This window comes from Linepithema humile, chromosome 6, assembly GCF_040581485.1.
Source record: "Linepithema humile isolate Giens D197 chromosome 6, Lhum_UNIL_v1.0, whole genome shotgun sequence".
NCBI classification, from domain to species: Eukaryota; Metazoa; Arthropoda; class Insecta; order Hymenoptera; family Formicidae; genus Linepithema; species Linepithema humile.
The window spans coordinates 9,455,724-9,483,644 of record NC_090133.1 but is presented as its reverse complement, the minus strand read 5'-3'; the positions used below and the strand labels follow the sequence as shown (position 1 = coordinate 9,483,644).

The window sequence follows — 27,921 nt, the reverse complement described above, 5'->3', positions numbered from 1 at the left end:
TATTATTGTGATACAAACATTATTGTGATACTGAATATATAAGTAATAATAATATATACTGTAATGATATGATTTTAAGTATTATTAGCTAATTTTTCTTTATTTTTCAATAAAAATTTCTAGAAAAAAATAATATTAATTGTTATTAATTTTCTTGTTCTATTTCTTTTCAAATTATTATACTTTCTATAAGAATTCCTATTGGTTCCGCCATGTTTTTCCAAATTTTGTTTCGACTAATAAAAATAAACACAAGCGTGGCCAGACTCTATATATAGGGACTCTATGTATTCTATCAAAAAATCTGTGATCAAGATGTCATAGTTAAGGCATGTCACACAAGATGTCACGTTGGTGCAAGATCCCAAGTAAAAAAGAATAGAAGATGTGGATAGATGTGGATAGAAAAGGATAGATGATGAATCTCTAAAGCACATCTATATATAATTATAATCCTAAATAATACAAATTTTTTTAAATAAAACTTTTAACATTGTGTATAAAAATATATATTACTGACAAAATATTTTTTAATTTTTTTATAACAAATTATTCTTAGTTAAATTTGCAGAAAATATAATTAATAATGTATTCCAGTCTTTATAGAAAATTAAGTTTTTTTAAGAAAATGAATATTTATAATTAAGTTCCGCAGGACAATAAAATTTTAATAAAATTTCTATATGTGTATATATATATATTTAAAGTCCCTCAACACGTAGCCACCTAGCGATTCAATGTGGAACAATGACGGGAAAATCACAAAAATTTGTTGCCGTGAAATCACCTTATATTCTTACACCGTGCCCACAACGGATTTTACTGAGGTAACCTTCTTTCTATAGATCTTGAAATATACCAATATGCTCCTGGTACTTACGCCAATTTTTCAATTAAATGAACTTACTAGATATCATGGGAAGACATAAGCAAACTCTAGCGGTCTAGTTCAGAACTAAACGCATTCAAGTATCTAAGCACGGTGTTTGACCATGTCACACAGTGTCGATCTGTCTCCTTAATGGAAAGCTCCCACTATTATCAACTTGATTTTAATTTTTTCAGGAGATTCACTATTACAAGTATCGTCAAAGTCGATACCGTTACCAAAATGTTCTTACATTTCGAAGGAACGATGCGGAGGTGGAACGACCAAGGAATCATCGCAATCAGTGGATACTGCAAATTATAAGCGTACTAGATTCTCGCCAGACTATTACGAACAGACTTGTAAGTTTATATGATGTTAATTATTTCATAATACATTCAATAAATGCATGACTAATTGTATGTAATTTAATACTCTGTGATTGCAGTAAACTCGATTTCGAAACGGACTAACGATTTGAATAGTCTGAAAAATACTTATCTGACTTCATTAACCCATATATTTCTACCTGAAATTCCTTTTGTAACTTTATTTTAATTTTTGTAGACTGGCAACAGAAGTCGACGAAATTGCCCGGCCTTTCATCCATCACCTCTAAAATCTGACCAAGTCAGTAGATCGTTTTCAAGAGCGGCACGCAGAAAGTCAGCTGTCTGATATGCAAGGTTGGTTGCGATAAAATACATAAAATATATAAAATATCATGGTGATGATCTAAAATAGCATTTATTTTCTTATTTATTTATACTTATATCCTATAGAAGTTGTAGAGATTGATCATCGCAAAAGATTAATGGTCTCTACAATCTTCTATGTTAAATCTTATTTTATTTTATTTTACTTTAATATAGCAATTTCTTTCAATTTACAACTTTAAACAAGAGTTGTATATAGAAAACTAGTTAGTTAAAATGTCTATGATTGGAAAAGTGCAAGAAATTAATCATTGGGCTTGTTCGTTTTAGCTGCACTGGGGCAGCTCTGGGTCTGCTCTAAACAAGATAATACAGGACAAACTATTTATCTGTCCTGTATTATCCTGTGTAGAGCAGACCCAGAGCAGCCCCAGTGTAGCTAAAACGAACAAGCCCATTATAGTCAGCAAAGGAAAGAAGTCGACAGTGATTTATTATCGTACAATGATTATGACTTTATTGATATTTTAACTAATTTTCCTACTGTTAAAGGAATAGAGTTATAATAAGGACTTTTTTCAATGTCTCCAAGTACTTATATTTTGTATCTAAAATTTGATCCCAGGACTTTGTCCAAGTTTACTTATTAAATTGAAGTACTTGAAGAAGCTAAGACAGTGATGCAAACTCGAAACCACTAGCACCATGGCACCGCAACAGGGAAAGCGCGCACACAAGTGAAAATTGCCTACGTCACGTATCTGTATGCGCTCAGCTGTTCGGTTACCGGTACACAGACGCGTGACGTAGCGATTTTCACTTGTGTGCGTGCTTTCCCTGTCGTGGTGCCATGGTGCCAGTAGTTTCGAATTTGCATTACTAAGCTGAGAAATAAATCCTTCTCATAACTTTCATTACTTTAAGGTCAGGTTTCACAACATACGGTTCAAGCGAGTTAAGCCTTGTGTCCACGATGCTAGAACTCGATCCGAGATCTCGGTCCGAGTCCTCGAACAATAATATTTATACTTGGCTGAATATAGTTAGCGTTGTAATCGAGTTACGATTCTTTACGATGATTTTCTGATCTATGTTATAGAAAACTCATATCTTCAAACCAATCACTAAGTTGGTTTATAGATACCATCAAGTGATGCACCGCTTGATTTCGAATGTTTTATTTTATTTAGATAGTCTAGATATTGTAATCTTAAATTATTAATTTTTTTTTTGCAATTTTAGTTGTTAGTGGTTGTTTTGTTAATTCTTTGTACTGATTACAGATTATCTGTAAAGCTTGATCTCGTTTTATACGATTATGATAATCAACACTTTTTGTAACATATAAACAAGGATGTTGTTGACATAACATTAATAAAATTTTAACATTTTCCTTATTATCCATTTTTTATTATAAAAGAAGTTTTTACTGAAAATCAATTTTATATATTATTATACTTTTCTTAAAAAATAATATGTATATATAGGTTATAATATATTTTTAATGTCTAATTTAATCTGCATTGAAACTAATAATAACTACTTATGTAAATCTTATTAATTATTAATCTTATTAATTTATTTTATTTAAGAATTATATTTCTCTTATTTTTTCAATTCTATAATTACTTACTAAAATATTATTTATATTGTTCACAGTATCTCGTATCACTATAAGTATCTTATATTTTGTCTTGACAGATAGTAAAAGAAACTAGTAAAATCTAATAACTCGCAATAACTCGTACCAAAAAATGGGACGCAACGCATTTTTTCGTTTGAGCTTCTTATTCGAGTTTTGCATCCAAATTCAGTGTGTACATGATCCGAGTTCTAGTAACTTTCCCTCAGTCCGAGATCTCGGTCCGAGTCCTCGAACAATAATATTTATACTTGGCTGAATATAGTTAGCGTTGTAATCGAGTTACGATTCTTTACGATGATTTTCTGATTTATGTTATATATTGCCAAGTTGGTTTATAGATATCATCAAGTAATGCACCGCTTGATTTCGAATGTTTTATTTTATTTAGATGGTCCAGATATTGTGATCATAAATTATTAATTTTTTTTTGCAATTTCAGTTGTTAGTGGTTGTCCTGTTAATTCTTTGTACTAATTACAGATTATCTGTAAAGCTTGATCTCGTTTCATACGATTATGATAATCAACACTTTTTGTAACATATAAACAAGAATGTTGTTGATATAATATTAATAAAATTTTAACATTTTCCTTATTATATATCCATTTTTTATTATAAAAGAAGTTTTTTCTGAAAATCAATTTTATATATTATTATACTTTTCTTGAAAAATAATATGTATATATAGGTTATAATATATTTTTAATGTCTAATTTAATCTGCATTAAAACTAATAATAACTACTTATGTAAATCTTATTAATTATTAATCTTATTAATTTATTTTATTTAAGAATTATATTTCTCTTATTTTTCAATTCTATAATTACTTACTAAAATATTATTTATATTGTTCACAGTATCTCGTATCACTATAAGTATCTTATATTTTGTCTTGACAGATAGTAAAAGAAACTAGTAAAATCTAATAACTCGCAATAACTCGTACCGAAAAATGGGACGCAACGCATTTTTTCGTTCGAGCTTCTTATTCGAGTTTTGCATCCAAGTTCAGTGTGTACATGATCCGAGTTCTAGTAACTTTCCCTCGGTCCGAGATCTCGGACCGAGTTCTAGCATCGTGGACACAAGGCTTTAGACTGCTTTCACATGAGGCGTAACTTGCGTAAGCGTAATTTATGTCAGTCAATCAAATCATTCAGCTATCATATGCAAAATTTTGCGTATAGTATCTGAACGATTTGATTGGCTAACACAAGATACGCTTACGCAAGTTACGCTTCATGTGACGGCACCCTTAAGCTTCGGTTAACATTCTTATAGCGTTTTCGATTATACAGGATTTGAACGACCCAGGGTTGATCAATCACTATTTTACTATAAATGCAAGTCTTTCATTGGTGGAGAGGTTGCAATGACGTCATTAACCAACCCTGGGTCGTTCAAATCCTGTATAATCGAAAACGCTATTAAACTCGATTTTGATTACGGCTAACCCATTGATAAACTAAGGTTTACTAGTTATAGAACTGACTACCGTTATAAAACTGACCTATTACAAATGTTAATAGTTCCAGTAAACACAAGCTAACAGTAACATAATGTCAATGTTATAATTTTCCACTTAACAATGTAACTGCAATATAACATGCCTTGTACGTAACAATGATGTTGTTGAGTGAGAAATTGTAACATTAATGTTATGTTACTGTTACTTTGTGTTTGCTGGGGTATAAAAAAAAGCAGTATATACTGATAGCAGTTGTAAGTTTTATTCTGTGTTTCTTCTTTTTAGTACTTTTCTCTTAAAACAAATTTCCATGGCCAATGGCAAATTGGCCAATGGAAAAAAAGTTTTAATTCATGCAAAACCTTCATTCTCTTTATTTCAAATGTTTTAGCTTTACAATAATTATATATAATTAGAGAAAAGTGAAAAGAAAGTGAAATTTAGAATAAAAAAAATTTCATGGTTTTCCACGATTTGAAACTTTTTTTCCATTAGCCAATTTGGTATTAGTAATTATAAAAAGCATATGTACAACAAATAAGTACGTACTATATGTAGTACGCATACTAATAGAACATTTGATTTTCAGACTTACCTGGTTTGCCACAACTCGATGATACAAAGAAGCAACCCCCAACAAGGAATCATGGAAATTGCTGTAGTAAACCAATATAAACTTCTTACAGGGGAATATTACTGATTATTTTTTAGCAGTTTTTGACTTTTTAATGTCTCTTTCTTGTTAGTATTATATTTTAATTATTATAGTGGAGGATATTTCAATTTTTCTTTGATAAATATTTGCAATTGAAAAGCTCGTAATAAAAAAATTATTTTAAGTAAATACACATAACAAACTCATTCATGTTCCTATAAGAATAATGGTGATGTCGATAATAGTAATTGTAATAACAGGCGGTTTGCACTTCATTAAAATATAAACAGTTATTAACATTTCAATTTTTATGTTACAATTTCTTCATATCTTTACAGACGAATGCAGAAAATACTTCCGCAAGGAACTGAAACATTTTGTCCAGGCAAATGTAGGCGATTGAAGCTCTACTAAAAGAGAGTACAGCACGTGGTCGATGCGATGAGGCAAATAAAGTAGTTGCAGACGATCTGTTACCTCCGTTGCCTCTGATGACACTTCAATAGTTTTTTTATTGCGAAAATCAGTTGGAAGTGGATACCGAGATAAAAAAACAATTTGTAAGTATATTTATATTGTTATATTTATCATATTGCTTGTAATGTCTGTTAGGAAAATTTTGTTTTCTAGTATTAGAAACTTATTCACCATCTTATGACTTTTTAATTTCGTCACATTAAATTCGATTCTTCACAGTTTTCTCTGCAATTTCTATGCTATTTCTCTGTCAATTGTCTTAAGTTTCTCTGCAATTTCTCTGTCAATTGTCTTAAGTTTTTCAGCAATTTTCTCTGCAAAGCACAAACCTTATGGAAAGTGATCCCCGATGAAATTCGCTGAAATTGTATAATAGTATGTTATAATCCTTGATGTTCTGATTAAAAGTCTCAATGAGCACAAAGCTTGAAAACCAATAGTTTTTCGTCTAGAGATGTTTGAAGCCCTAAATTTTTGCTATGCCGTAATGACATAGTGTGATATGCCAGACTATTAGCGTTTTCGATTATACAGGATTTGAACGACCCAGGGTTGGTTAATGACGTCATTGCAACCTCTCCACCAATGAAAGACTTGCATTTATAGTAAAATAGTGATTGATCAACCCTGGGTCGTTCAAATCCTGTATAATCGAAAACGCTATATGTGTGTGACTGTGTATGGATGTGTGTCTGTGTATGTACGCGTGTGTGGGTGTGTGAATATGTGTCTGCCTGTATGTGGGTGTGAGCATGTGTGTTCTGTATGTGTGAGTGGATATGTGCGTGCAAACCATGGAGGTAAAGGAGAGAGCATTAAGCCGAGAGCACAAGCTTTTACATAATGCGTAATGCATAAGCATAAGGAAATTGATTGGTCTATATATAAGCATAAGCAAATGCATAAGGAAATGGACCAATCAATTTCCTTATGCTTATGCGTTATGCTTTATGCAAAAGTCTGTGCTCCGGCCATTAGGCTTTACTATGGGCAAGGGGACTGAAGCTTTAATGGGGAAGAGAGGTAAGCCTTCAGCCATCTTGATAGGCGACATTAGTGCTGCCATCTCTCATTACTTTGACGTATTACATATCAGTTTTATATGTTAAAATACAGAAATATAGAATATATATATATTGTTTATAATTTATATATTATTTATTTTCCTGCAAATAATATTAATTTATTATAATAATGTCTTTTACTTATAGTAATATCTGTTGTTTTTCCAATATAAAAATAACGAGTTTTAACATATTTTAATATTACACTTTTTACTAATTGCACTCTATGACAAGTTAAAGCATTTTGATCATTTGAGTGAGTGATCAACTCTGTAAATATATTATTTATATTTAAATTACTTAACACGCAATATGCTATATAATTGGCGTTATATGTATTAGAGATAATAGTACGCTGTTCTTTAGTATAAAAACGGATAACTTTTTCTGTTTCTTTACAAATATTTACAACACTTTGTGAGGGATAAAATAATGAACCTCTATCTTTTAAACGGATTAAAGTGCCCGTTTTGCTATTATCTGTTAAAGATTGAACGCATATTTCACAAATAATATGCTTTGTTAAATATTTAACAATAAAACCTGCTATATAAATTATAATTTCTTGGGAATATTCGGATAATGAAAGATTGTTAACAAATAACGTATATGGATGATCAATCTCAAGCACTGTATTATTTGTATTTATATATTTATTATACTCGTACTCAGAGTCAATCATACGACTAACAGATGACGTTATGTTTATTACTTCCTCTGGTTTTGATGCTGTTAAGATTGGTATGTGCAAGTTCAATGCAATTTCCTGTTGTTGCACTTTTAATTTGCGCTCTTACAAGTACTCTTTTAAATGCCGTTTTAAATAATCTAGCACTTGGATTATTATTTTGCCTTCCAAATGCTCTAATGCATCCAAAAAATAGCTCAAGATGATCTTGACTTAGTTGATATAGTGGTATATACGGAAGAAGCGATTTGCTTTGGCAAACATCCTGATACAACACTTTCAAATTTTCTATATTAATCAAAAAGCCTAGAAAACCTGTTTTTCTATTGGAATTTACTAACAACTGTCCATCTTCCAATCTTAAAGTTAATAAATATTGCTTACACTCTTCTAGTTTATTAAAAATAACGTGACTATTATCAGGATTTATCGGACATTTATAAAATTTTTGTCTCAAGTTTTTAGAATTAAATATATCAAATAAGTCGTTTATCACGTTAAGATATTCTTCTGTTGCTTCGGAATCTCTAAACTTATCTAACTGTAATACAGTCCTGCACATTTTAAGAGCGTTTGCAACAGATGCACTGCACACCTGAGCAGCGAAACGTACATTCATTTTCTTCTTGTGGTATTGTATATGTTGTTGCCGTAATTTATTGCCAAGATGTAAACCTTCATTTTGTTGAAGTTCGTGCAAGGCAACAATGTGATCCCATTTAATCATCTGCCCTTTGCTGTTAACAATACGTTTATAATCACCCAAAGTATTCCTCAATAATTTTAACATATGACATGCATCTAAAAATATATGGACTTTATCACTTGAAACTGGATGCTCAAAATATCCCTGCATGCACTTAGGATTAGTAATATTGCACTTTAAGAGACGTATCATGCTAAAATTATTTGCAGCGCCGTCGCATGTTAGTGATTTTATGCATATTCCGGTATTATGTAAAAGTGATAAACATTGCATAACTAAATTTGTCTTTTGTTCTCCAGTTATACTATTAATTAAAAAATATCCTACTGGTATCTTCCACATTTCGTTTACACCTACAACTAAAAATACTAATGCCTCTTTTGCAATACTGTGCTCTTCACTAGCAATATTATCACCCATATCACATTTTCCACAAAATTTTTGACCATCAAACTCGATTTGTTGTCGTATTGCCATTTCATCCATTATTAAAGCACCAAATAATAAGTGATTTGTTTTGCTCACTCGTTCTTTGATAAATGCTAAAGCTTCTTTATTAAAGCCTGGTTCTCCATTAACAGAACAATACCATTTATATAATGTTTTTGGATGTGGCAGACACGAGTTGAAAGATTCTCTAACATAGGAATATGCTCGAGGTGAATAATAGTGTAATGTCAGAGCAAATGTACGTAATTCAGGCGAATACTTTTGACTTAGTGATTTTCTCTTTGATTTATACACTACACGTTTTAATAAATGTACATTCCCAATATTGATACCTCTTAAATTGTAGAGTTGCTCTTCTTCTAAGAAATTTTTTTGCTTTATAGCTTCCAATACATTTTTCAGTGACGCTATCTTTTTTTTCATGCGTCTTGTTTTTTGTGTAAGAGTTTTTATTCGTAGATTGTACTTTTCTTTCGTTCTTCTTAATTCTTTTCTTAACTGTTTTTTGCTGGGTGAATTATAAATTTTACATGGAGATACCGAAGTAGCTCTTGATATTTTCGGAGATAACTGTGCATCAGTTTCTTGCGTAAAATGTTGCGCATCAGGAGCTATAAAAAAATTCACAATACATATTTTTTTAAGTCATATAACAACAATAAGATTCTCTCTCTTACAAAATATAAATATTTCAAGAAATATAATTATTTTATACAATATATTACTTTTAAATTATAACATCTTACCAATGACATTACTGCTTCTTCTTTTTTTATTAGTTGTTTCTTCGCATACAAGCATTTCCATCTGTAAACATCAAATCAAAATTAATAATGTATGCATAATAAGAATTCTATTTCTCATTTTTCTACTTTGTTGTTAAGTAAACAGAAACATTTAAATGTTTCATACATTTCAAATATGTAATATCCACTTACATTAAAAGCATCAATATTTTGTATTGTATCCATTTGTTCCGTAGATATATTTTCTGCTTGCAAGTCTAGAATACTTTGTGTGTGATACTCATTATCAGATAATGACTTTTCTGATGTAACTGTACATTTTTTTATATATATTTGTTCTATACATTTTATTGGAGATTTCCTCTGCATTGATGATGTTTGTGAAAGTAACTAAAAATATATGTATAATGTTTTTTCAAACAATATATATATGTGTATATATATATATCCCTAGTAGCAATGTGATGTCAAATGAAGTCTTATTAACATTTCTAACTTGAATAAAATGCCATGTCGAGACATTACCTTGCTACTTGAGTATATTATATATATTATATTACATATACTATGTCATATATATTACATAGTTACTTAACATCATATATTCCTGAATATTGCAGGAAATTCCACCAAGATGATACATGTAACACACCTTTCCTAAATATTATTTTTATATTATATATTAAAGTTGATAATCATAGTCGATATTTCCTTTGATTTTGAAATAAAAAGAAATATCTCTACAAAAATCATCTGAGCAGTGACAGATAGTGACAAGACAAACACATAGATAATGGTACAGTTTCAATATATCTTACATATGGGTTGGCATCAGCTTTTAATCTAATATAACGTTGTGACGATTTATCGAAACTTTCTTCATGAAAATGCATTGAGCATATTACTGAATTTGATTTTATAGTATTTTCAGGCAATTGTAATATTTCACACCACTGTTTTTGCCTGCACGTATTTTTTGGGAATCTATTAAATATATTAAGAATTCAAATTTTACTTTTAATATTTTCTAATATATATTACATCTTTAAACAATTATTTATTGTAATAAGTCTATGTTTAATTTGATAAGATTTGGTAAATTCTATTATGCAAAGATCTTACATTATTGTTGTACTTACGTGTGAAAAGTTATCTTCTGCTTTTTTTCGAGTTCTTCTTGTTTATATGATTTTCGGTAGGTTCTATTAGAACAAGTTTCCAAAATACACGATGGCATTTTTCTAATACTTTATTCGTATACTTCTTACTTTAATTTCATTTGACACTTCTTTACACTATGAAGTAATTTCACTGCTATGCATTAGATAGCAGCACTAATGTCGCCTATTAAGATGGCTGACGGCTTACCCCTCTTCCCCACCTTGGCTTCAACTCCTCGGCTCTATTCTCTCTCCTTTACCTCCATGGTGCAAACACATCCACTCAGACACACCCATACTCTTCCCCTCCCCACACACATAAAAAGCAGCAGACAAACAGACACACACATAGTCCGGCATTATATCACAGCTATGTCATCACAGCATAGCAAAAGTTTAGGACTTCAAACATCTCTAGACAAAAAACTATTGATTTTCAAGCTTTGTGCCTATTGAGACTTTTAATCAGAACACCAAGGACTATAACATACTGCAATTTCAGAGAATTTCATCGGGGGCTACTTTCCATAAGGTTTGTAAGGAGTCCTTTGTCTGCCTTTTCTCTGCAATTTTGTCTTTAATTTCTATTACAGGAACACGTTATATGTCGAATTGGAGGTTCAACGGGTAAGCAGTTCGTTAGAAATACTCTACCACAGATTGTCTCTAATGAACTGGGTACTCAGATGTCATGGACAAGTCAAAAGAGTGGTGTAGACTTTAAATCCACATCCATATGCAAACTTATAATCGATAACGCACCTATTCCATTACACCTACATTTTCCTATGGGTCCTACGGGACTTTCTTTTTACGAAACAAATGCACAGATGGAGTGTGCATTTCGTAAAAGAAAAGCACCCTATATAACAACAAGGTTTAAGATATTTTTGTAATGTTAGAAGCACCATAGCATTTTGCACATAATCTTCGTAGCGTCCATGCAATTTGTGGTAAATGTTATTAAAAAATACCGATGAGCTAAACATAAGACTTTATACCAAAGTATAAAGGCCCCTACAGTTAGTAGTACTATTTTGTGAATTACATGAATGCAAAGATTACATTCAAAATTAGATTTGTTTGTAAAATGTCTACTGCTTCTGACATCAGATAAATGTCCAACTACACATATATAGCGTTTTCCCTTGGGACTGCACTCTTGCAGTGTTTCCATAAGGATAAGGTCTGTTCTTTATAGCTGAACTGGCTGCACTAGTTCAGAGTTTATCTTTCTCCTTCCAATGTGGAGGGAAAAAGATAAACTATGAACTAGTGCAGCCAGTTCAGCTATAAAGAACAGACCTATAATGTTAAAATCTACACTGCCTTCGTGCAAATTTTAACATTGCTCTTATAGAAACATTGCACGAGTGCAGTCCCAAGGGAAAACGCCAATTTATACTACATAATCCTCAAACTTTATCAAACTCAATCTCATCTTTAATTACATATATGTGAATATCATGAGAATAAAGGTGCGATAAACAAATAAGAATCGAGGTCGCCAAACTCAAAAACACATATTGCTTTATATTTAACTGGTTAAATTATTATATTTAATATTTTTATTAATGCGATTTAAATTATGTATTTCAGATTTGGTGATGAAGCAGCTACCAGCTTCGACATCTGCGGAGCTAGAAGCTGCCATTCAAGAATGGCTCCGTCGCTCAGGCGATCGAATAAGACACATTAAACAAAAACAATCATATTTAGTATGTATCTTATATAATAATAAAAAATTTTTATTTTGTTAACGTAATATTATAGAACAGTTTTAATTTTGATATTATAACTTCATAAATATATAAATTATTAAATGTTATAAGTTTTATTATTATTTGTTCAATGGCATAGAGTATTACAGATTGTATTATTTTATTGATTTGAAAATGAGTGTGGTATTAAAGTTATTTGTATATTATAATTATTTAAAAAAATATAATTAAAATAATATATATATATATTCTAAGTATATACACCCTTTTTTTAATCAATAATACAATCTGGACTATTTTAACAAAAACAAAGCCTATTTTCCCGATTTAAATATTCCCGCCATTACAAGGTGCGCATGCGCAGTAATAATCCGAGAATGTCCGTATGATGGTTGACTGAAGTCGGCTTACAGTAAGGCACTAGATATGTAGGTATTCTCATCCGCCATTTTGGTTCCTACTAGATGGAGAATTATAGCGTATATAGTATAGTATAGCGTACATGTGTAACACGTCAATTATTAAAAATGATTCAGGACTTTTTTCGACTCATTTTTTGGCAAGGAATAACGCTATGTACTTAGTGGGCAGTCTTTAAGTGTCACCCTGTATACGCTATAATTCTCCATCTAATAGGAACCAAAATGGCGGATGAGAATACCTACATATCTAGTGCCTTTACTTACAGTCGTCTTCAAAGTGGGACATTGTATGACTTAGAGACGTCTTTAGGTCGTCTAAAGTCGACTTGCGGACGTCTATTTTCCAGACGTCCAGCAGCCATAGTCGACTCAGAATCGACTTAGAGTCGACTCTGTTAGGGTAATATTAAAAGTACAGTGATACATATCTCAGATATATCAGAAAAGTGCTTTTGTTGCTAACATTCAGAAGTACATGTAACATGTGTGTTACTTACTATGTAACTGGTTACTTTATGATATTTAATGTTATGAAAGAGATAAGAGGTCTGTTCTTTATATATATTACATCGCTGCGTTTGCTGGGACGTAACGTAACTCGTTATGGAAAAGCTTGTGCGGTGGCCCTTAAAAAAGATGTCTTTAAAACATATGTTGTCTGTGGACATCTGATTTAAGTCCCATTTGTGTCCACGGACATGTGGATATAAACTGGATTTAAAATGTACGTCCATAAGATATGCAGTGCTATCTGGGTATTAACAATCAACATGATCAATTATTAATATTAAAAGCCATGCAACATAGAAAAAATAAAAAATTAGACTGGCTCACTTATTATTAGCGCTAAATGTAATCAGTGAATATGGGCTTTTATTTGGAAGGAACAGTAAATAAAAGAGAGACACGTACCAATTTACATACGTTTTTATAAATTGCAAATATTTATTGTTGTAGACGGACGGGTACCGCGCGAAACAAAAGGCTACAAATAGAATAATGTTTCCCGTCGGAATAAACGATCCAATTTTGGCTCGTGCGTTACGGAGATTTATACGAGGTGACAGATGGAGATGTCCGAACGATCGGCAATTGGCGATGCGAGCGACGTAAGTTGAAAAATTTTATTGACATTACCCACATAGCAAAGATCTCCCCAGGACATCCCAATTTGATCGAAATAGTCCCAGTTTGATCCAGAACAAAACGTTATCCGTAGGATTACCTGAGGATATCCCGTGTAGCATGTCCTGTGGATATCTTATGTACGATCTCCGCAGGACATCCCATTTTGATCAAAATGATTCGAATGATACAGATCGATAATAAATAGTTATTCGTAGGATTTCCTAAAGATATTTCTAGCACAAAAAATATACGTACATTAAAATTGCTGTTTCTTCAAATTTAGCAAAAGATTTCTTACATAAATATTTTTTAGTAAGACATTTTTTTGCTTAATTTGAACAGAGAACAAATTTAATTTTGTGTGCATGCGTAAACACACATATAACATACAAATATAATTTTAATCCGTCCATTTGTTAAGAGCAAAGTACAAGTATATATAGAGAAAATATTTATTTCTATTATATGACGATACTAGAACTTGGTCATCGAGTTCTTGGTTCGAGAAGCCAGTATATACAGTGATGGAAGAAAGTTCCGTAATGGTCAAATATCTTGGAAAATAATGATTATGGAAGAAAATGTTCAATACAAAAGTTTTAGTATATCAAATGGTCTATTATATGGTTATATTGAAATGACCTTTATGTGACCTTGAAAGACACCGCGAAGGTCAACTTTGAAATCTTAAATAGAATCTCCTATTTTCTATTACATATTCTTAAAGCTGGTGTTAAGACGTTTCCGAAACAATATAATAAAATTATTTTTTATTAAGTACTTTTCGAGTTATGAGGCTTGAAAGTTACAGCATTTTGACATAAAATACAAAATATCTTGTAAAACATTCAATTTTCAGAAATCTTTCAGAAGAAAAAATATGTAATTTGCAACATGCAGCTGCATATTTTTTTTTAAAAGCAACAATGTTTTCTTTATATCAATTGATTCGTCTCATTATTTTATGCATAAAAGTATTAAGGTAAGATTCCTGAAAATTGAATGTTTTACAAGATATTTTGTATTTTATGTCAAAATGCTGTAACTTTCAAGCCTCATAACTCGAAAAGTATTTAATAAAAAATAACTTTATTATAGTGTTTCGGAAACGTCTTGACACCAGCTTTAAGAATATGTAATAGAAAATAGGAGTTTCCATTTAAGATTTCAAAGTTGACCTTTGCGGTGTCCTTCAAGGTCACATGAAGGTCATTTCAATATAACCATATAATAGACCACTTAATATATTAAAACTTTTGTATTAAACATTTTCTTCCATAATCATTAATTTCCAAGATATTTGACCGTTACGGAACTTTCTCCCATTACTGTATAAGATTACCGCTTTTTGATTACCTAACCTTTCTCGAATCGACAACTCGAATCAAATTCTAGTGTCGTAGATCGGTGAACATTGAGATTAACGCAGACAGTGAAGTGTGAGTTTTGTGCTATGATTCTCCCTTAAAAAACGGAAAAAGGCGCATAAGCGATAATATAAGGCGTCAGGAACTATTAAATTGACAGATAATTATTAAAATCTAAAATTATTATATCATATGCAGGTCATCTTTCTATATATATCATAAATAAGGTTATGTTTGAGAGATGTTGGTTAGTAGAACACCGCTACTACAATTTTTATTTATATATTTTATATTAATTTTTGTGCTATATATATATTTATAGCACAATTATATATATATATATATATATATATATATATATATATATATATACACATATATATATATATATATATATATATATATATATATATATATATGTATATAATTTTTACAAATAAGTTAGTTTTACGTATGTAATATTATGTATATGTATAGTATAGTGAAAATAGGATTCAATATTATTGTTTTAAATTATATTGCAGGAAGAGTTTGCTTATTTACAGTATATAAAAAAAAGACTATAGATACTAATATTTAAGTCATCATTAATTATTGCGTAAACAAGGTAACATAATATTCTTAACTTATGGCATAAACAAGGTAACATAATACATGCATCTTTAAGAATAACTAGTTCTTTGAAAAATGACAAGAATTATGTATATGTAGGAAATATAAATGTTTGTTTTGTTAATAAATTTAGTGAATGTAAGTTTAGTGAATATATACTACGTATATATATATATATATATACCCACACATACAAATACATAAACAAACACTTAAACACATAGATATTTACACTAATAAATCTATACATAATGCATATACATATAATACATACATTAGATTTAGTTATTAAATTATAAAAATTAGATTAACTTTCCATCTAATTCATTAATTCATCCGGTTTAAAAAAATTAAAAATATATTGAGAGGTATATGTTTATATTTATGTTATATAAATGTTTATACGTATTTGTAGGTACAGTTCAATTAAAATACCCGCAAGCTACTGAGCACGAAATTTCGGAACCAATTAAATCATGACTTCGTCATGCAATTGAAAAAATAAAAAAACTGAATGCTGCACAATAAAATATTTAATACTTTTTTTTTATATTTTGTTCATGTGTATAAATTATACATAATATTAGCAATTTTATGTATAAAATATTATGTATGTAATATTATTCATATTAAGTTATAATATTTAGTAATATCAAGTTTATTAATTTATATCTAACACTGTGACTAGTGCAATTTTGAAATGTACAAGACGTATCTTTAGTTTTCGTTTTTATATATACAAATTTTATTTTTATTGTGACTATTTTTACATTATATAGTAAATAAAAAATTTAAAAAAAAATTACATATTTTATAATAAAATGTGCTTCAAATGTACTATTATTTATATTACTTATACGTACTTTACCTTTTTTGAAATGTATCTATTCTTAAAATAATGTAATATATTAGAAGCTTTTATTTTTAGAAATTTTGCTAATAATCTTTCCTTTATGCTCATAAAGATACTTACATGTCAAATGTCTATATAAAATATTTGAAAAAAATATGTATTTTAAAAAAATGTTTCAAAAATTCTTTAGTTTTAAAGGAGTAATAAAAAATAGTAATAAAACAATATCTTGATAGTGGTGTCATTAAAGCGAGATTGTCGTAAATTTTTTAAATATAAATAATAATTAATATGAAACTTTTCGAGAGAGAAAGAGAGTGACGTTACTTATTAAGATTACTGTTTTATTGCTTCCTTAACTTAAAACTAAACAATTTCTGTTTAAATCTTTTAAAAAAATATATTTTTTAAAGGCATTTTAAATAAACATTTAAAATAGATATTTTTCTAGGTGGTATTTATAGTCCAATTTTATATTTAGAATCGTCTTATGATTTCATTCAACTAATGAAATAATGTTGCGCAACCATTTTGTTGATTGAATGAGGTTTTAAAATGATTTCGAATATAAGATCGGATTATTAACACCATCCTATATTCAATAATTTTATTTGGATTTTATCTGGATAAAAAAAAATATCCAGGGGACATTGTTGGGATCTAATTTAATCATATGTAGGATATCCCAGGGATATCCCAGGGATTTATTTTTGGATGTCCTACGGATATCTGAAAAGCGGACATTCGGATATCCCACGGATGCCCTACGGATATCCTACGGCTTTGTACAGACATCCCAGGGATATCTGAAAATCCTTTACATTACATCCCACGGACATCCGTAGGATGAAATTTTGCTATGTGGGTATTGATATCGATGTTTAAATAATGACACGAATAAAAATCAATTCTCTACGTTTAAGGGGCTACATACACCTAAAGATGTAAAAAATGGGCCTTTTCCTCGATTTTTTTTTTTTTTTTTTTTGAAACGTAATGTAATTAATCCTAGTTTTTTTTACTTTAAAGTACGTTGTTACAACGTGTTTCAAAATAAATTTGAAATAGAAATATTTGAAAATGGCGATATTGTCCTCGGCACAAGACCATGTTGAAAAAAGGTGCTCCGCGGTACTAGATACAGCTCTTACAGGACTTGTTTGAAATAAACCAGACTAGAATTTTCTTAAACTGTATGAAATTATCTAGTCTTTATCGTGAGCGATTTTTAAAATATTGATTTTTGACAAAATGGCGGCCGTTTAAATAAAAACAGTGATTTTTAGGGTAAAAATCGATTGTTCTTTTAGCTGCAAAAAAAATAAAAACTCTAAAAAAAATCCGCCACGATAAAAACTGCCTTTTTTTGTGTAGATTAAGCTTTCCAAATTTCAAGGAAATCGGTCCAGCCGTTTCCGAGATATTTTTGGCACGAGTTTTAAAAACATGGTTTCGAGAAAAATGCGTTTAAAGTTTGACATTCCGATAAAAACATTGATACGCGCTTAGACCTTTTTCGCTATATCTTTAACAATTTTCAAGGAATCACTTTGAAACTTGCAGAGGATATTCTCAAGACCTTATACTTTTCGAATATGCAAAAAAATGCATTTTTTCAAAATTTCTAGGTGTATGTAACCCCTTAAATTGACAAATTTAAATTTATTTTAGGAAGAAACTTTTATAGCAAAAAAAGTCACAGTGACATTACAACAGACTCACAATAGAGTCACAAGGTCACAGAAAAATTGTGATGTCACTGTCACATTATCAGAAAGTTACAGTGATATCCCACACAACATTATATCGTCTTATATTCGTCTGAAAGACATCTTAAAATCACTCAGACGTCTTACGAAACTGTCAAAGAGACGTATTTAAAACGTTTATGAGACGTCTTATGCAACAATTTTCGACGATTTAGAAACATCTTTGAGATGTTTTTTTATTTGTCTTATAAGACGTCTGTAAGACTTATTTTAAGATACCCTTAAGACAAACGTTTTATTAATATGACGATTTTATACTTAAGTAGCAAATAATCGTCATCTGATGTTTTTTTTATCATTATAATTAGTTATTATATAATATAAAATGTAATTTTTGACAGCTTGCGTTTTGTGTACCATAATATTTTTTTCTTTATAATATTTTCAACAAAATCTTAATTGCGTAAACAATATTTATGTTAATATGTATTAGCAAATTTATTTTCCAAATATTAATATTGACAACAGGGGAGCGATAGTCAATTTCGCTTTTATCACTGTACGTTGTACACACCTGAGCGCGCAAATTTCAGGCTATCTTACTCGCTAACTTTAAATGTTTCTAATTCAAAAACCATTACACTCTGAGTATTTTGATATTAAGATTTTTTGCTCAGAATTATCTCAGAAATATACCCCTAAGCGTTGTTACGGTCTTTACGGGACACCCTGTATATGTATGTATATATATATATATATATATATATATATATATATATATATGTATATGTATATTTTTTTTGTTATTCTTATTATTTTGTCATTATTATCTGTGATTATAGAACTAATTATGTATATATTCTTATGCGTGATAATAAGGGTGTGGTGTTTAACTTAACGCAGATGGTGTGGCTATACAGTGTGTGTGGCTATATTTGCTATTTCTTGCGCAACTCCTAATTCTATTAATAAGTCTCTGAGGTTGTGGTAGACGTTGTTAATTTCGTTCTTGATATCTAATTTGATGAGTGCACCTTCGTCACGGATTGGTTTGATTATCTCCATAATTCCGGCTTGCTGTTCTGCGATGCTTCTGGTAACATTTATGGCCCTACGGGACCATGTGGGTCCTGTGGTGGCAGGGGCTGTGTAGAGACCCTAAAAAGAGAGACTCGCCAACTCGTCACGTGACTGTTAGTGGACTCTGATTGGCTGGTGTATGGATCGCACATTTGTGCTCCGTGTGCACCATAAAGCTACACTGAACTACACTATAGGTCTGTTCTTTATAGCTGAACTGGCTGCACTAGTTCAGAGTTTATCTTTTTCCTTTCAATATGGAGAGAAAAAGATAAACTCTGAACTAGTGCAGCCAGTTCAGCTATAAAGAACAGACCTATAGTGTAGTTCAGTGTAGCTTTATGGTGCACACGGGACACAAATGTACGATCCATACACCAGCCAATCAGAGTCCACTAACAGTCACGTGACGAGTTGGCGAGTCTCTCTTTTTAGGGTCTCTAGGGCTGTGTAGGTTAAGCTACATGGCACAGCTTGCCAGTAATGTTCTCTGAACCTCTCTTCGTGATGGTAGAGTTCAGCTATTGCATGGCAAACATACACGCCCCAGTCTCGGAGGCCTATCTGTGCTGTCTCATCTCCGTTCATCTTTGTAACGATGCCGCGTTGCCATCCTCCTTTTGTTTCAAGGGCAACAATGTCACCTAGTTTTGTGTTCTTGTGGAAAAATCGGCGTTTGTTCATCCGCTGGTTGAAGTCCTCCATCATTTTTTGGAAGGATTCTTTACTATTTTCCAAGTGAATCCAAGTTAGCGTAGGCGAAAACACCCTTACTATTTTAACAGCAAACGGCGAGCGGCTCAGTTTTTGAGTATCGAGGTGTTCGATCTCAATGTTTCTATAAACAAAAAGGTGGTGTTGGGGTTAGATGCAAATTTTGAGTCGCGAGACCTCATAATAAGGAGCGAAACAGATTAAAATAGATAAAACAATAAAATGCGTAAAATCAAAGTTGGCGCTTGTATAAAGTTAATAGGGAAGCTGTTGTTTATGTATTTTTCTTTTTTTCTTCCTTTTTTTCCGTCCCCCCCCCCTTTTTTTTATCCTTTTTTTCAAGGGAAAGAGAAATCAAGCGGTCAATCCTTCAGTGCGAATGTATAAGTGGATGCGTCTTTTGTAGGTAGTAGGGGGTAGGTTTCCCTTTGTGAAGAGTCTTCTATCGGGTTTCGTTCTGTGGATGGTTGTGTAGCTTCTCGGTTTTCATCGCGTGGTTTTTTCAGTTTTAAGTGTAATAGGAGCTGAGTTAACGAGTCCCAGATGGCTCTAAGCAGGTATATGGACCATCCGTATACTGTGTGTAGAGTATAGCCATGCACAATGATATCCAATATTAGTTTTACTGCTCTTACTGCCAAGTAAATTCCTAAAAATCCAGCGCTTATATTGCCGAAAATTAGGTATTGATCTCAAAATTTCTGCCATGCCGAGATACCTATTTTTTCAACTGATGCCTCATCTAGGAAATTGCAAAAAATCCTCCATCGTGCATAATTGTAGAGTGGCCCATCATTCCTCTGGCCAAGGTGTTTAACATTACTGGTCTCTCAGCAAGAAACATAATATGATCCCTGAGATCGCTTAAATCTCCTTCAGTATATGTGCCGCTGGTAGCAAGTGATCCGGGGCTAATGTATTTCCAGCTAGGTGTTGTCATCGGTTTTATGGTCATCGGCGGTACTGTATGTATTGGTTTAGGAGTGAATCTATACCATGCATCTCTCAGAAGATACATGGGTGGTGCGAATAAATTGTACGTAATCTGCGTTCCTTGTCGTAACAGTATATGGGTTTACGGTGTTAAAAATTGTGTTCTGTTTTCTCGCGTCACAGGCAATTGATCATAGCATTCTTCGATGTGTGCTACTCTTACTTCGACAGGCACACATTTTACTATGTGTATTACTTCGCCAGCCAGTAAGGCCATGTATCCTGGTCCCTTCATGAAGTGATAAGCGAAGACATCCGGCGATCGCGTGGCTATGGCTAATGAATTGTGTAATATTTTCTGTTCGAGCTGGCATTGTTGCAGTAAAATATTCCTGTATAGTTCACTAAATTGAGTCCGCACATGTTTCTCTACATATACAAATTTAGAATTTATATAGGTGAAGATGTCCAGATTAGCTATGCGTGATTCTTTTTTAAAAATTGCTACGCTTGGTGAAGTTTCGAAAATTACTAATTTTGGATGTTTCGTGTGGAAAAGAGTGTATCCACAAGTCGAATAGGATCTCTGCTTGCCAATGCAAAAACTGTGTCTTCTGTAATCATAGAATAAACAACTTGCTGTTGTTTGTTGACGACGTCTATTATTCTGTGTGCATATCCTTCATACAATACTCCATAAGTGCCGAACCTGCAGGTATCTGTGGGCATGGATGCCCAGTAGGTATTTCCACCCTCGATGTCGGTGCAATGTGTTGCGCTCAACGCGCAGGTCACTCCAGACCTCAGTTGGACTTGGTTCGTGTTTATCTTCACGTCAGCTATATAATCCTGTAGTGTAATTTTTATGGTTGCGAGTACCACGGCTTTTTCCCATGTGCCAAATGGATCGCTATATGTTGTTCCGGAACAGGTGCCATCATTGTTCACGTGTCCGGCCAGTGTTACCGGTTGTGTTGCAGTTTGATTGGATTTCAATCCTGTTATTCGAGTGTTCCCGATTTCGTAAGTACCATACATATGCATTCGTTGGCAGGCGTCTCTTGATACCTCTTCTATATACGCGTGCTTTCCGTTGTACACGTCCATGGAATGAGAGAACATTTCGCATCTCCTGATTAATCTGTCTATTTCTATTTTGCATTGTATAACTCTCGCGGAGGTAAATTCGTTAATTTGTAGCAATTGTATATAAATCTTCTGAGCTGCTACTTCTGGCTGTGGTATATCACATTCCTCTATCCCCAGTAATGATAGAGTCGTAATGTTCGTCGTTGCAGATCCGCAATCATATCCTATTATGCCTTTAGTGCCGCGTAACCAAAAATTTAGCACGGCGATTATTAAAAATTCTCGGAGATCCATCTGAAATTTAGCACGTCTAAGGTATATTAATATAGCGCACCTTTAATTGTCAAACTTGTTGTTATTATTATTACTTATTTCCTTATTTGCTAACTCATTTATTATTTATTATTATTATTATATATATATATTTTTTTTAATTTTATTTGTTGTTGTGTTAAATATATATATAATATATATATATATATATATATATATATATATATATATACAGGGTGTCCCATTATAAAACATCCACGCAAATTACTCCGAAGATAAGGGTGATAGCAAAAAATGACCTTAACAAACGTTGTAGGATTAAAAGGGGGCCAACTGAGGGTGACCTTGACTTTGACCTCGCAGTTGATTTTCAAGGTTATTTGAAGATCAGAGTTATTTTTTAAAATAAAAACTCCTATTTTTGATTCTAAAATCTAATAGCTGGTGTCAAGAGTTTTTCAAAACACTATAACGAAGTTATTTTTCAATAAGTATTTTTCGAGTTATGAGGCTTGAAAGTTACAGCATTTTGACATAAAATACAAAATATCTTGTAAAACATTCAATTTTCGGAAATCTTACCTTAATACTTTTATGCACAAAATAATGAGACAAATCAATTGGTATAAAGAAAACACATAGTTGCTTTCAAGAAAAAATATGTAATTTGCAACATGCAACTGCATACTTTTTTTAAAAACCAATGTGTTTTCTTTATACTAATTGATTTGTTTCATTATTTTGTGCATAAAAATATTAAGGTAAGATTTCCGAAAATTGAATGTTTTACAAGATATTTTGTATTTTATGTCAAAATACTGTAATTTACAAGCCTCATAACTCGAAAAGTACTTAATAAAAAATAACTTCATTATAGTGTTTTGAAAAGCTCTTGACACCAGTTATTAGATTTTGGAATAAAAAATAGGGGTTTCCATTTAAAAAAATAACTTTGACCTTCAAATAACCTTGAAAATCAACTGCGAGGTCAAAGTCAAGGTCACCTTCAGTTGGCCCCCTTTTAATCCTACAACGTTTGTTAAGGTCATTTTTTGCTATCACCCTTATCTTCGGAGTAATTTGCGTGGATGTTTTATAATGGGACACCCTGTATATACTATATATATGTACAGGGTGTCCCAGACTTACCGTATCACCCGTTAATGGCACATTCCTGAAGTCATTTGGAGACGAAAATCTTAATACCAAAATGTCGAGGCTACTATAGTATTTGAATGGGAAAGGCTTAAAATTTACCAATCAGCTTGTCAGAATTTTGCGCGCTCAGGAACATCGCATCTCGAAAGGACCCTTGCACAACACTTTATGTAGCAGATCATACTTCGTGCCGATAGTATTGATTTTCTCTCATGACATGAGAAACGTCATTTGTCAATGGCACGACTGCTTTGACAGTTCGACGCGCATCGTGTTTTAATACAATTTAGAAATTATTATTGTTAGTAAATTCGTCAGTATTGCGAACAATGTAAATAAAGTGAATAAAGTGAATAAGAGCTGAGTGAAGTGAATAAAACGTATTGAATAAAGTGTTGTGCAAGGGCCCTTTCGAGATGCGATGTCCCTGAGCGCGCGAAATTCTGACAAGCTGATTGGTAAACTCATAAAGAATAGAGATCAGGAGGCCGAACTTAATAGGCGATGGCGTCAGATTATGAGCTCAAAAGTGGTCATCTGAATTAGTTCAAAATGCTAATCGAGATGTCGCTTGCGTTCCACGACACCGTCCTCACAGTTTGCATGGTTGCTCATTAACATTGAAATATATACCATACTGGAACGAGCACGCCTTTGTTCTCGACCGGTCAGATGGAGATAGCTGTTCGGACCCGGATCTCTCTATCTAACCAACAGTTTTGGTCACGTGTTCACAGCTACTATTATAGCGTTTTCGATTATACAGGATTTGAACGACCCAGGGTTGGTTAATGACGTCATTGCAACCTCTCCACCAATGAAAGACTTGCATTTATAGTAAAATAGTGATTGATCAACCCTGGGTCGTTCAAATCCTGTATAATCGAAAACGCTATTAGTCGAGAGTAGACGAGATAGAAAGAGAAATCCGGTACCGAGTCACTGCCTTGTCTGACCGTTTTGTCGAATAGAGGGGGTAGCCTGTGCTCGTTCCAGTATGGTATATAGTTCAATGCTCATTAAGTATATCACTCAATAACCTCTCTATTCTTTACATCTTTCGTTCTTGTGTATGTATACGCAAGCGTATATGTATATGTGAGGAGTTTTGCGATTCGAACGCCGCCTATCGAGTACCACCAGTATTACTTAAGAAACCTGATTTTGGTCGCATTTCTGAAAGCCTAGTTCGGCCTCCTGATCTCTATTCTTTATGGGTAAACTTTAAGCTTTTCCCATTCAAATATTATAGTAGCCTTGACATTTTTGGTATTAAGATTTTCGTCTCCAAATGACCTCAAGAATCTGCCATTAACGGGTGATACGGTAAGTCTGGAACACTCTGTATATATATATATATATATATATATATATATATATATATATATACAGGGTGTCCCAAAAATTTTGACACAGCGGCCGTATGCCGGTAGAGCAGACCAAACTGAACCGAAAAGTCCTCTACCATTTTACAATTTTCACAAGGGTTAAAGAGATATTAATTATTAAAGATTACCGAATGCGAACGCACGGCTGAGATACGACCGCCTACAGACTACGGTCGCTAAGCGCGCGGCGTGCGGTAAGCGGCGAGCGACAAGCGGCAAGATTTAGAACAACGTCTAGCGAGACGCGCCGCTCCCCGCTCGCCGCTTGTCGCTCGCCGCTTACCGCACGCCGCGCGCCTAGCGACCGTAGTCTGTAGGCGATCGTATCTCAGCCGTGCGTTCGCATTCGGTAATCTTTAATAATTAATATCTCTTTAACCCTTGTGAAAATTGTAAAATGGTAGAGGACTTTTCGGTTCAGTTTGGTCTGCTCTACCGGCATACGGCCGCTGTGTCAAAATTTTTGGGACACCCTGTATATATATATATACATATATTTTTTTTTATAGTTACTTAGTTTAATTAATAAGGTTAATAACTTAATTATTAGGAGTTGGTTTGATGTGTGAGATTTGTAGGCGATTAGGGTGCACAACGCGACTGTTCTTTTTTATTTTAATTCTTACGTTATTTCTATTCAATATTTCTAAGACCTCATGGGGTCCTGTGTATTGATCTCCTAATTTGCCAGGTTTAGGACCTTTTAATAAAAAGACTTGATTACCAAGTTTGAATGTTTGTGGATTTATCTTTTTATCATAGTGTCTTTTCGATTTAATTTTTGCTTCGACAACGTTTTCTCGGACATTTTTCTGAATTGCGTGGAGTTGACTAACTAAATTTACAAGATATTCGTTGTAAGTTGCTAATTTATCGCCAGGTGCTAGAGGTTCATTTGACGGAATTCGTGCTATTTTACCGAAGATTAATTCATAAGGCGTGTGTTTAGTTGCTTCATGTATACTGGTGTTATAATTATACATCGTGAGACTTATCCATCTATCCCACTGTTTTTGTTCTCTTGCATATTGCTTTAAATATTCTCCTAATGCATAATGCGATCTTTCTAATGAGCCATTTGATTGAGGATGGAATGGTTGTACTGAATTTATGAATTCTAAATATTTTAGCTATCTTTTTCATTAAGTCACTGATAAAATTTCTATTTTGGTCTGTTAAAATTGCCTTCGGAGAACCGAATACACAAATAAATCGATCGACGAAAGCTTCGGCTACCGTTTCGGCAGTTTGGTCGGATAACAGTATTCCCATGCTGAATTTAGTGAGTTGGTCTTGTAGGGTTAAGATATATTCATTGCCACGTTCGGTTTTAGGGCAAAGGTCCTACGATATCCATGGCGACCTTATCGAAAGATGATCCGGGTGTATCGGTAATTACCATAGGTTGTTTAGTTTTTATGCGAACTAGTTTCTTTAATTGGCAATGTAAACATTGTTGAATAAAACGCTGTACATCTATTTTTAGATTTTCCCAGTAATAATTATGTTTGATTCTATTATACGTTTTAGTTACTCCACGATGTCCCCCAGTGGGTAAACAGTGCGTTTCTCCTATTATTATTGGTCGTAGATCTCTAGGTGAATATTTAACTAATCCATTGCAAATAATTAATTTAATTGGTGCGTCAATAAATATTAATTGTAACTGATTTTTGACATTGTTCCACGGTACATTGTTAATGAAATCTGTTTTAGCAATACTAAGTGTTTTGATTTTTAAGTTTTCAACAGTTTCTTTTAAGTTATTTAAAGCGGTTATGATTCGAGATAAAGTTAATGTTGGGCCTTCTCGTTGTTCTTTGCTTATCGGAAATATTATATGATAATAATTTTTTACTTTAATGGTTTTAGGTTGGTTTAACGTAAGATTATTTAAATTTGGAAGTTTGTTTCGTTCGAATAACTTTTGCGAATCGGAATCTAAAGGTTTACCGTTTGTATCAACAAAATATGCTATGTTGTTTTTACGTAAGAATAAGAATAATAGATCGCGAGATTCAATCATATTGTTTTTCATTATTTGCTGATTATTAATAGTGGGTTTACTATAATTACTGATATATATTGATCTCTTGGTTATTGTCTATATCTTCTTGTTCCTTGTCTTCATCACTGTTTTCTTTATCAGGCAGATCATTTCTATCGTCTAACGATATAATGTTATCGTCTATTTGCTCTTTTAATAAATCGTCTTGATCGGTAATTCGACATCGTGCTGTCCGACTTCTCGTTAGTTTTCTATCATGTGTAGGTGGGCAGTGAATTAATGCTCTCTTTATTATTTGTTGATTTGGTTCATCTAATTCTTCTTGGGTAAATGGTATCGAATCTGTATTATTTTTAATTACATTTTCATTTTCTTTGGTATCGGAAAAATGTAATTCGTAATTTTCTTCCTCGCTATCAAAAAAATGCGATTTGTAATTATCATTTTCTTCAGTGTCAGAAAGGTGTAGTTCGTAATTATCATCTTCCTCTGAAGAATCGGGGAGACACAATTTATAATTATCTTTTTCTTCGTCAAATTCTCTTTGCGTTTTTTAGGTTGTTTTAGCATCTTTGGAAATTTTTCGTTTCCGTCTGCCTTTTCTAACTGGTTTACAATCGACTTCTTCAAGGTTTATAGGATTTCGTAATAATGCATCTGCGTTTACATTCATTTTACCTGCTTTATATTCCACTTCATAATCGTATTCTGCTAATTTTAGTCTCCATCGTAATATTCTCATATTCGCATCTTGAGCATTCTTAAATCACATTAAAGGCTTGTGATCGGTTACCAGTGTGAATTTTTGTCCGTATAAGTATGGTCGAAAATGTTTAACGCAGTATTGCTAATGCTTCCTTTTCGTATGTATCGTATTTCAA

The 27,921-nt window shown here is 32.2% G+C and overlaps 2 protein-coding genes across 18 annotated transcripts in view; one reads left to right on the top strand and one right to left on the bottom strand.

The window, feature by feature from the left end:
- The window catches only part of LOC137000507 (rab effector Noc2-like), a 103,618-nt gene that overhangs the window by 27,384 nt on the left and 48,313 nt on the right, over positions 1–27,921 (top strand). For 3 of the 13 annotated variants that reach the window (XR_010890756.1, XM_067357307.1, XM_067357296.1), the window contains exons 1-3: positions 10,975–11,117; positions 12,185–12,303; positions 13,686–13,837. Coding sequence is in view for 12 of the 13 variants with exons in the window: in XM_067357307.1 (XP_067213408.1) it covers positions 12,193–12,303; positions 13,686–13,837 (263 nt within the window). In the remaining variant the exon portion in view is untranslated. Of the gene's footprint in view, positions 1–626; positions 828–1,065; positions 1,231–1,435; positions 1,555–3,316; positions 4,894–5,228; positions 5,855–10,974; positions 11,118–11,178; positions 11,213–12,184; positions 12,304–13,685; positions 13,838–27,921 lie in introns of those variants that run through there. The other 10 variants (XM_067357297.1, XM_067357302.1, XM_067357300.1 and 7 more) reach the window with 9 other exon arrangements.
- Positions 7,471–11,140, bottom strand: LOC105669042 (THAP domain-containing protein 2-like). 5 transcript variants are annotated; one of them, XR_010890753.1, is made up of 7 exons: positions 10,565–11,140; positions 10,244–10,409; positions 10,017–10,077; positions 9,618–9,815; positions 9,426–9,486; positions 9,012–9,290; positions 7,471–8,260 (listed from the first exon to the last, which is right to left on the bottom strand). XR_010890753.1 is itself a non-coding variant. In XM_067357294.1 (7 exons), exons 2-7 carry the CDS (start codon positions 10,255–10,257, stop codon positions 8,247–8,249), a joined length of 627 nt encoding a protein of 208 aa, XP_067213395.1. In that variant the 5' UTR covers positions 10,258–10,409; positions 10,565–11,140; the 3' UTR covers positions 7,471–8,246. The 5 variants fall into 5 exon arrangements, 4 of the variants coding, with proteins under 4 accessions (XP_067213395.1, XP_067213393.1, XP_067213396.1 ...); XM_067357294.1 differs by having other exon boundaries at positions 10,022–10,082; XM_067357292.1 differs by having other exon boundaries at positions 10,009–10,077.